The sequence below is a fragment of the Elephantulus edwardii genome, unplaced genomic scaffold (genome assembly GCF_000299155.1).
Source record: "Elephantulus edwardii isolate Elephantulus edwardi_28Jun2011 unplaced genomic scaffold, EleEdw1.0 scaffold00059, whole genome shotgun sequence".
In the NCBI taxonomy this organism is placed as follows: domain Eukaryota; kingdom Metazoa; phylum Chordata; class Mammalia; order Macroscelidea; family Macroscelididae; genus Elephantulus; species Elephantulus edwardii.
In genome coordinates this window covers 10802278-10813409 of record NW_006399809.1, presented here as the reverse complement: position 1 = coordinate 10813409, position 11132 = coordinate 10802278, and the positions used below count along the sequence as shown (strand labels likewise).

Here is an 11132-nt window from a genome sequence, read left to right as displayed (position 1 = left end):
ACCTTACTGCCTTCCACAGTGATTGCACCTGTTCTCCAGAATTTTCAAGTAGTCAGCAAAAATATAAAATAAGCCAGGAGGAAAATTAATCTTTTGCCTAATGCTTAATAGTAAGGCTTTATGTTAAATAGATTTGGAAAGTGGGACGGAAAAGGAGATTTCTTTTAAGTGAAAGACTTGGAAAGACTTGGTTATGTGGCTGAATGGGGCATTTTCCTGTATGAGCACATAATGAACAAATTGAACCTCATTTTTATTTTTTTTCCCCAATTTGCGTGGAGGTTTACAGATTATACTAGGTTTTAATTTAATCATCTGCATTTTATTTTACAACATTAATTATAGTTGATTAATTTTAATCTCTAAATCAAACCCTTTCTATTGCCTTTCTTCTGCCCAACTTATCGATTTATTAATTTTTAATACCCTCACACTCATTTTCTTTTTTTTTTCCTCTTTTTGGAGGAAGGGATTTTGGTGTTTTGATTTTTTTTTCATATGAATATTGGGAATAGTAGTCTCTTTTAAAAAAGACCCAAGTTCAAAGAAGTGTCATAAGAGAGTTAGGCAAACCAAGAAAAACCTTGGTAAAAATAAATTCTGGCATGAGGGTGAGAGGTGGAAGGGAAATAGTTAGCAAATTAGGCTTGGAAAATCCCTGGAAAAATGTAAGGAAAGAAAGGAGTAATAAAATCTGAAATTGTGGAGAAAACTATTGCTAATTACCACATTTTTAAAGAGGAGAAGAGTCGGTTGAATCTTAAAAGGCCAAAATAAAGTACATTTATATTAAATGGAAATAGAGATATTTATATAATTTTATAAAATCAGAAATAGTCATAAGGTTTATTTTAGTGAAAGAAAATATATACTGTTATTGAAAATGTCAGGTCTTTTAATGATTTGTTTCTTGCTTGTGTTTAAATGATACACTGATATAATAATTAAACTTGCAGAAAGATTATTATCTATTGACAAAGGGTTTTGTTTTAATTACTTCTACTTAAACTATTGACATTTATCCCACCAAAAATCAAGTATTTCTATTTTGGACTTAGTTTGTAGTAACTATTTTGTTTGTTTGTAGTAACTCTCTTTAAAGACCTTTTATTTTTATCTCTGTAAAAGAGTGTGAAGGCTAATAATCGTCCTTTTAACATGGAGTTTACAGTATATTTGCAAGGATAATAATACCTGTAATATTTATTGTTACAAAGGGGTGGGGGAGTGATAACTAAAAAATTTTGTCACCATTTGAGAGAGCTTTTCTTCTAGGCAGAGAACACATTTCCCATAATCTAAAATGGTAGAGCTCTTCTAATTGGAGAGACAATGACAGATTAGCAGTGGCATTTGAATCTCAGCCATGAAGTATGGTGGTAGTAGAGAGCTGCCAGATGTGACCACAGTGGAGAGTGAGAATATTTAGTACTTAGGAGACTGTGTGGACATCAGAAAGTTTGAGTTCTAAGTGCAACAATGAATGAATGGAAATCCAAAGTCTCTGTAAATTTTCATTGAAATTAATAATAAATTAAAAAAGAGAGAAAACAACAACAAAAAAAGAAAGTTTGAGTTCTTCAGTGAACAGAATATAAAGCAAGATGAGCCTTGAAGTTTGGACTATGGGACATAAATTCTCAGAGTTCCCTCAGATGATAGAAGATTGATTGTGCAATCACTTTGTATTCACAGAGATAGGGGACTTTAAGAAGCTAGATTGAGAAATAATAAAATACATTTTTTTTCTGGAGATCAGTGGGAATTAAAAACGATAAGAAAGATAGGTGTAGAAAGTTAAAAATGGAATGGACAGCATGAGAAGGGATGATTGAATGTTATAGCCAGCTGTCTGTAATATACCATGAAAAACAAACCATATTCCTGTTATCTTAGTTCATATATTGATTTTTTTTATTTGTGAGCAAAATTTACCTAGAATATGACATTTATAGAACAATCTGAGTAAATGGATTTTATTCTAAAAATTCCTGTTTGAATTTGATCTTGATCTAGGAAATAGTGTTCCTAAGATTTTCGTTTGTTAAAAAACAAAATCCAGATACTGCCATTGCTAAAAGAAAAATAGTTTTTCTTAGATTCACTTAGTCTTAATAGTAAAATATTCTTCTGTAGAAAGACCAGCCTTTAGTAACTCCTGTGAATGAATTGTTGGCTCTGAGCCTGGTTTGATTCAACTGAAGCAAGGGATTGTCTCATTTGAAACTTTAATTTCCATTAATAGATAGTTAGCACATTGTGTTGTGCTCTGCCTTGAATGAAAAGGAAGACAATGAAATGCTGACTATTGTAGAAATTATCTTTTCCTTATTATGAGTCTGAAAAATTTGTTGGGTTTTTTTTTAATGGCCTCAAACTCATATTTGCTCATAACAGAACACACATGCAGGACTTGAAAGATGTCACTAATAATGTACACTATGAGAACTACAGAAGCAGAAAACTGGCAGCTGTGACTTACAATGGAGTCGATAACAACAAGAATAAAGGGCAGCTTACGAAGTAAGTACACAAATGTATAACCATTTCCCTCCAGAAAGAAATTCCATTTTCATCGGATTCCTCTTGACAACTCAGAAGTTAGCTAATAATTGTTTTTGTGTACAACGGCAGAATTTACACTGTTAGCTTTGTTAGCTTTGTTTGGGCAGTTTTATTGTTTTACTATGTATTTGAGGAAGTTGTCTAGGCTCTTCTCTGAATGAAAGCACCGACATTCCTTCTTTGCCATCATCTTTGTAATCTGTCACATTGCATATGTAATAGATCTTAAATTAAAAATCACGTAGTTTCTTTAGCATCATTTGCCTTTTTTTTAAAAAAAAAGGACAAAATCAAAGTTAATAGCAAGATCTTTAAGATTAGAAGATCTTAACTTTCATTTTGTTGGTTTGGTGTTTTGTTGGATTTTTTTTTTTTACTTTGTGTTTTTCTAGATTATTTTGATATTAATGTTTTTACAAAAACACTGGGAATGAAGAATAGCATCAGATGAGGAATATTTATGTGTAGTCCTTTTCTATCCATATTTTTGTAAATCCAGGGAGAAGGCTGGAGTTTGGATTTCCTTTGTTGGTGTTAGACAGGTGTTAAGTCCTCATTAGAGAAAAATGATGAAATTGCTGTCTCTCTTACTTTGGAGATGCTGTCGAGGGGCTTGGCCTGAGAAACAGATACCACGATGGGCAAAGTGTGGGGTCCACAAAAGAGAATTTGACCCTCAACAAAATAGTGACTGTAACTGACAATGGGTTAGAGCATGTCAGAGATCATGAGGGTGAAATAGGATAAGGCAAGGTTCTGATCTGTAATCATAGGGTCACTGTAAGTTGTAGTCGGCTTAAAGACACCTAGCAACCTGGCTTCTACACACCTATGCTACTTCCTTGTGTCCTTATTTTATTATGCTTAATGCTGAGAGATACAGCTACTCTGGTTTATAATCATTGAAAGAAACTTTGTCAGCTAGAGATAAGTGTGATAGGTAAGAGATGGATGAAAAAAAGTGATGGTCTGTCTTTTTAGAAGTGTGAGAAGGCTGGTCTGAAACATGGTTGTTTTAAAGTTTATTGCTTGAAGTCATCAAGAGTTTATATGGATGTTGTTTGGAAATTGATTCCTGTAGAACTGCTCATGTTTATGTAACTCTTGGAACACTTTGCTTGAATTTGGACCTAGTTTGAAGACCTCTAAACTAGACAATCCTTTTAGCACTTTTTGAAAATATGATGATTTAATGCCTTTTTCTTTTTAAAAAATACAACCTGTGATCTCTAAACCATCTGCTGACTGATGACCTTGTTGTATGAAGCTGTGCTGCAATCCCAAAGGCACATAGTTTGAATCCACCAGTTACTCCACACAAGAAGGGTGGGAAATCTCCTTCTGTGGAATTTACTACCTCTGAAAACCCACTAGGGAGTCAGTTGTGAGAGACTGATACCACACAATAAGAGCATTGACAATAAGATAAATTGGAGCAAGACAAAGAGAACTTCAGTAAAAAAAGTCCAAACCTAGCTGTTGGTGCTATGTTTCTCCCTCTCCCTTCCCCCTCTCCTCCCACCTTCCCCTCTTCCCCTCCACTTCTCCAAGAGAGAATCCTGCATCATACATCCATCGGCACTCCTTTATCCAACAGCATGTGCTTATTTTGTCTCTGTTACATTATGATGATAATTTTGGTAACTCAAAAATATTTCAAACTTTTCATTATGCTTTTTGTATACATGATAGACTTAAATGCTGTAAATCGCATCAGAGGAGATTGTCCATCTTTCTCCCACAGAGCAGCTGGTGAATTTGAACCACCTGCCTTTGGGTTGATAAAACAACTCCCTACCTACTAGGTCACCAGAGCTCCCATCTCTAATAGATTATACCAAAAACAGAGTCTCAAGACGGGCATTTTCAAACCTGTATGAAGCAAAGAAAATACCAGTTCATCTATTTTAAATATGACTTTAAATCCTGAGGGGCCTTGTATGTTGTCCACTCATAATGGAGTATGGAAGGTGTTTCGGAGCAACAGAAAGGAGAGTTGTGTCTCAAAAAGATTCACTAAGGTTTTTGGCAGAAGAAGTGATCATGTCTAGATTGTTAATCTCCTAAAGCAGAGACTGTGATCCCCAGAGACAGATAGGATACAGTTGTACCTGCTGTTTCTTCCCTACCTCTTATTTGTGCCTTTTAAGTGAAAAGTCTTACCTTATTGGTGAACTTTTCTGTTGTCAGCTAGCTTGATAATGATGTATACATTGTAACTAATTATGACTTGTTATCTTCTAAGTTTGAAAGAAGTTCTTACTGTTAACTCTTTCCTTTGTGCTCATTTATTTTTATGTTAACTGTAGTCTTCTCCATCGTCTGTTTTGATGAAAACGTACTTTCTGGGCAATTAAGGTCTCATAAAGGAGTCCTGGTGGCATAGTGGTTAAAGAAGGTACTTGGCTGCTCAAAGAAAGGGCGTAGTTTGTGTCCACTAGTCCCAGAGGAGACTGTAGCAGCCTGTTCCAAGAGATTACAGCCTTGGAAACTGTGGAGCAGTTCTGCTCTGTTTTGTAGAGTATTTCATTTGACTAGATCACAGGTTCAATAGCTATACATACATACATACATACATACATAGTTTTCAAAGACTGAACCTTAGAACTCTTTCTTCATACATGTTGAACTTCCCATAAACAGAAATAAAGCCAATTGCTTGTCATTTTAAAAGTTCCTTCCAAATATTTTATTCAGTTGTGGGGTTTTTTACATTTTGTTCAAATGGCTTTTCTTGAAAATATGCTTAAGATCCAAGATACTTTTCGACCACAGTTCCTAGAAATTATCATAAATGTTCTTGAAACAGTTTTGATACCTAAATGAAAAATTCTATCAGTAGACTTGTTCCAGTATATCAGTTGAATTACCAAATTACCTTTATTACAGATTATTAACTAACTGTATAGTTGTAGCACTGGTAGATGTCTTAGGAAAAGAGATTGTAATAAGACAGTCCTTGTACAGCAGTTATCTGACTAATGAATATTTTTCTTTAATTTTTTAATTCTTGCTCTATTTTTAGGAATGTTTCCATTTTCCTTCCAAGGAAATATATTACATGCTATTTTAGTTATGACTTTGTTTAAAGAACACATCATTTAGTAGAACTATTTATTTGCCTTTGTTAAATTATTTTTTGTAGTATGTATTCCATAACACTCCAAGTACATATATGAAACATCCTGAAAGGAAATTTAGGTTATAAGCACATTTAGAAATGTCAGAGTTTCAAAATTTTAGTGTATTTGTACATAACTTAAAATTTGTATTCTGTGCCATTAAGATGGTTTGAAAGCTGGTAATATTTTGAAACTTGCTTTGAAAAAGTAGAGAATTTAAAAGTGACACTTTGCTGATTATTAATTTTCATCATCTGTTTAGAATTCATTTTCAAATGTTTACTAATGGCTTTGTTATACATGACAGGAGCCCTCTGGCACAAATGGAAGAAGAAAGAAGGGAACATGTAGCCAAGATGAAGAAGATGGAGATGGAGATGGAGCAGGTGTTTGAGATGAAGGTCAAAGAAAAAGTGCAGAAATTGAAGGACTCTGAAGCTGAGGTATTCAGTCTAACATTTCTACCCCTTGAAATTTCCTATTCTATTAGACAGTAGTAGTAGTTTCTTGTTAAAAATAATAGATACTATCTCTGATAAAATTCATAGATAATTTAACCTTTTTTAAATCTTAAATAAATAAATAAATAAATACTCAGATGTAATAATAAGGAGTTGGAAAAGTGCTATTTTTAATAAAAGGAAAAATGCTTCAATATGTAAAAACTTAGATAAAAAGATGGTAGTAAAAAATGAAAAACTTCGTTGTTGTCTCATTAGAACTGACTCATAGCTCCCTAGGTTTTCAGAAACTAAGTAGGAAGACATAAAATGGTCAGAATACTTAAAATATTAGTCATAGTTACGTTACAGTGAAATTTTTGAATTATGAGAAGTAAAACTAAACCTAGTCCATATACAAAATAGAAGAAAAATAAAACGCAGTGTTTTGGATGTTCATAAAAATAAAACCAGATTTAATAAACCAGACTTAAAGTATTATGACAAACTAATGCGCAGTTTTATAATGTTGGGCAAAGTATTGACAAAGCATTTCTGCAAACATCTACTATCTTGAAATCCCTTTAAATACTAAAGTATACATTTAATCCCCAGTACACATAAAGGTTGTGGAAATATTTTCTTCATCAAGTGATGAGAAGGTTTCCTTTACATAGACTTTTTTGTCATTGTGATAGAATTATTCTTAAATATATGAGATTAAATATATTAAAAAGAGGAGAGTCAGATATATTAAATATATTTTATCTATGTGGTTTATCTCCTGGATTTTGTAATTACTGGGTAATCTACTAAAAGTCTTCTGACTAAATATGTAGTAGAGTACTCTTACTTATTGAATGCATGGAGTATTCAGTAACTTGGAAGAAACATTTTCAATCTATCAAATTTCTACTGAAATTTTCCTGTTAAATTTTTTCCAAAAAAAGTGTCACTATTTGTCATTAATTTAATCCAGCAGAGATTTGGAATTTAGTTCTTTTTTTTTTTTATCTTCTATTATACTGTGCTCTATGAAAGACTCTTTGACTACTAATCTAGAGAATTGGTGTCAAAAGGGAAAGGGTTTGGAAAAAAGAAGTAGTCCAGAGCATTATCCCCGATGTCGATGTCATTGGCAATCTAGAAGTAATTTAGTCTGTTGTTACGTGCTATCCAGTCAGAACCAACTCATGGTGATCTATCCAGTGGGTTTTCAGAGGCAGTAAATAGAATGAAAGGAGATTGCACTGTTTTTTCCCCTATAGAACAGCTGATGGCTTTGAACTACCTGTATTTGGGCTGGTAGTGCAGCTGCTTAACACTAGGACACTTGTACTCCCTTTGTATTACCTTTAGTATAGACCAATTTAGGGCCCACTCTTAACATTAAATACTATAAACAAATAATTGTGTAATATAGCCAAAGAATCCTTCAAAATGCCATAATTAATAAGAATGTTAGAAACAGAGTTTTGAGTAATTTACTCTTTGAAGGATGGACTCTTAGCATGTGAAATGATCTGGACTAAGTTCAGTTTTTCTACCTAACGTACCAATACCAGGTTACTCTTGTTTAGTGGAACCTTGTCCCTTAACAAATACATTTTAGGTATAATGTTTGGAAGGTATCAAAATAGCTAAACTATAAAAGTACAAGAAACCCATTTACTTTTACATAGCTCTCTTTTTTACTACCTCTGAAATTCATTTGTGTAGAAATATTTGGGGACAGGTGCTCATATTGATCGAGGAGCACAGTGCTCCAGTGGAGTACCAGCTTTTGGGGAGTGCTTTAGGGAGTTATTTAATTTTAATTTTGGGGAGTGTGGAAAGAGCACCCATAGCACAACTGGCAGTAGTAACTTCTTCACGTAGTACAAAGCTGCTTTCAGGTGTTATGCCATTTTGTTTACATCAGACTTCAGCGGTAGAGCTCTTGAGAAGGAGGCAAAAATAGGATACCTGATCAGCAGTTTTAAAATCCAAAATCTGTGAAGTGGATTAACAGTCTTTATCAATGTAATATGAGTATTTACTGCTTCAGACAACCTGGGAAGTGTTTTGTAAAATATATACACTTTCCTAAACAGCATTGGCTTTTTAAAACTTGTAGTTTCTCCAATTTTCAAACACATTGGACCGACAAGTTTCTTCAGTGTAAGAGCCTGTGACTTGTACTTTTACTTGCTTGTAGTTAACATAGAAAATAATTATGTAATACAAAGGTAAAGGAGGGCAGCATCCCAGCTCACACTGTTTGCCTCTTTCTCCTGGCAGTAACCAGTATTCTGAAGGGTGTAAATACATGATTCCATTGCTTCTTTGTTAGTATTCCTCCTCTGATATTTTCTTAGTAACCTGTTTGCTATTTTGGATGCAGTTTGTTTACTATTTTTCCACAATAACTTTTTTATTATGTGCCAGTCTTCATAATCACAGTTTAGCTTCATGGTGTTGTCCTAGGTAACTTACCAAAATATCTGCTGCACAAAACCACCACCCCATCACAAACACAGCCTCCCTCTTCACCACCTTCCATCACAAGATATATAATCTGTTCACCAAAACAATCACATTTCAAAACCATACCCCCAACCTAGAATTTGCAAACTCTAAATTGCATTCTTTTTTTAAAATAAATTAAAAATAAATTCTTATTTTATGTTGGTTTGCTTACAGAGTTTGTATACATTGTGTTTCACAATATCTTTTATTCAAATTGTGTTTCATACAGTTATTCCCATTCATTATATTTTATAAACGCACAGGAATATATTGATCTCCAGAAACCATGGGTGTTCCACACTGTTCACTTTGAGCTTAAAAAACTAGGCCTTCTCCACATGTAGTTGGAAGAGTTCAAGGACAAAGTACCTGGGATTTAGAGCACAGGAATATATTGATCTGTGGAAATCATGATAGTTCAGTGTTGACTAGTGCAGATTGCAACTTTTAAAATCTGAAGCTCTATCAACAGTGTCATAAAAATAAGGAATGGGCAGCTAGCTCCACAGACAAAACAGGAATTGCTTCACACATACCAAGAAGAACTCCAAATAATGTCAAGGGGGAAGGAGGACATCTCCCCTCAAACGTCCCTCAAAAAGTTTGTTCGTGCCAAGGTAAAATTACTTACATGACAATCCACTAGATTTAAACTCTTCTTTCTGATTTTTGCAGTTCCTTTGCTTTCTTCTAGCATTGTTTCTCACTGCAGGGAAGAACACCTGCATAAGAACACTAGATGTGCTGAAAATGCAGATTTCTAGATTTAACATCCAAATTCTCTTTATAAAGGTTAATGTTTGAGAGCTCCTGCTTTACAAGAATCAGTGGGCCTAGTAATCTCAGAGCTCTTATGTCTTTAACTACTTGTTTTTTTCCCCACCTTGTCTCAGCCCTTGAATTTGGAATTAGATTTAGGTTCAAGTCCTGGTCTTCCACTTTCTTACTAATGATCTTGGACAAGTCACTTAAACTCTGCAACTGTTTCCTTATCTGTACAGTGAGAGCAGTGATGTCTTCCCTGCCTAGCTTGTGAGTAAAAGAAACTGAGGTCATATATTCCATTATAAATAGCTGTAACTTACACATCTTTAAGTTTGTACCCTTTCCCCCTTACTTCACAAGATTTATTCTCTTGAGCTGTGGCCTATTTGGGGGCAAGTCCTACAAAGAAGAAATCTTAGGCAGTGCTTTCCAGGTAATGTTACTAATTTATAACTCTAGGTCTCTTTAACATTAGGGTACTACATTGCCTGGATGAAAGACATCTCTGTTCCTTATTTCTTCAAAGTTTTATAGTGCAATTTCTTTTTGTGATTTAGCTCCAGCGACGTCATGAGCAGATGAAAAAGAATTTGGAAGCACAACACAAAGAGTTAGAGGAGAAACGTCGTCAGTTTGAGGATGAGAAAGCAAACTGGGAAGCTCAACAACGTATATTAGAACAGCAGAACTCTTCGAGGTAACTAATACCAAATTCTCAACAAAATTTATTAATTTTTAAACGGATTATCTTCCTACTTACTTATTTTTAAAAACTATAAAACAATTTTTAAAACCTTCATCCATTATCATATTATCATACATTCCAACCAATCCTTTCCATGATGGGATCTTTTTATAGGGATGGATGCACATTTATGCAACATTTTTGTGATGTGACAATCTTCATAATTACAATTTAGTCTCATGGCATTGTCCTAGCTGACTCGCCTAAATCAATTAACATTAATTAAATTAATTTTTTTTTTGCTTCCTAGCCCAATTGTTGGGTTTAATAATTGGTTTTCATTTGGGACAAGCATTAAAGAATAGTTACAAGGAATTTTTATTCCTTTAGGAAGATAGGTTTTCACTGTGTTCAATTATTTATTTCCTGAGGATAGTATCTTTAAAATAAATTTGAGATGCCTGATTTCTACTTTAACTTCCTAGTACTCCCTCTTAGTTTATATAAAAATACCTGTATTAAGGCCTCATTAGTTCCATTTAAACTAAGAATTCTGTAGTTTATCATCATTTCTAAACATTTTAAAGATTAGACCATTGTATAATGCCACCCTTCTACTAACTTTTTTTTCCAAGGAAAATCTAGTTGTAAAAGTGAATCCTTGTCAGGTGATCTTTTTCAGTTTGTCCTATTGTTTTTTGTGTAATTATCCCTGTTTATAAAAAATTAGATTTTGCCCTTTTTTCCTCCTTTACTATTTATTCTGAAGTCTCAGTAAATATTTTATTTAGCAAAATACTTACTGTAGATTAGTATTATCCTCATTGGTCACTTCTAAATTTTATCCTTTTTTAAACAAAGGGGGGCAGTGCTTTAAAATTCATCACAGTTGTAGAGATTAGTTATTTATACATTTTCTGTAATGGTTACTCATCTTACTTTCCTTTATTTTAGAACCTTGGAAAAGAATAAGAAGAAAGGGAAGATCTTTTAAACTCTCTCTTGACCACCAGTTACGTATTAGTTGCCAATATGCCAGCTTGGACA

At 33.7% G+C, this 11132-nt stretch overlaps 1 protein-coding gene across 1 annotated transcript in view; it reads left to right on the top strand.

The window, feature by feature from the left end:
* Positions 1 to 11079, top strand: part of SEPT7 (septin 7) — a 69270-nt gene extending 58191 nt beyond the window's left edge. Inside the window, exons 10-13 of the mRNA XM_006887628.1 lie at positions 2398 to 2523; positions 5995 to 6130; positions 9958 to 10097; positions 11040 to 11079. Of these exons, the coding sequence (XP_006887690.1) occupies positions 2398 to 2523; positions 5995 to 6130; positions 9958 to 10097; positions 11040 to 11079 (442 nt within the window). The remainder of the gene's footprint in view (positions 1 to 2397; positions 2524 to 5994; positions 6131 to 9957; positions 10098 to 11039) is intronic.
* Positions 11080 to 11132: the final 53 nt, after the last annotated feature.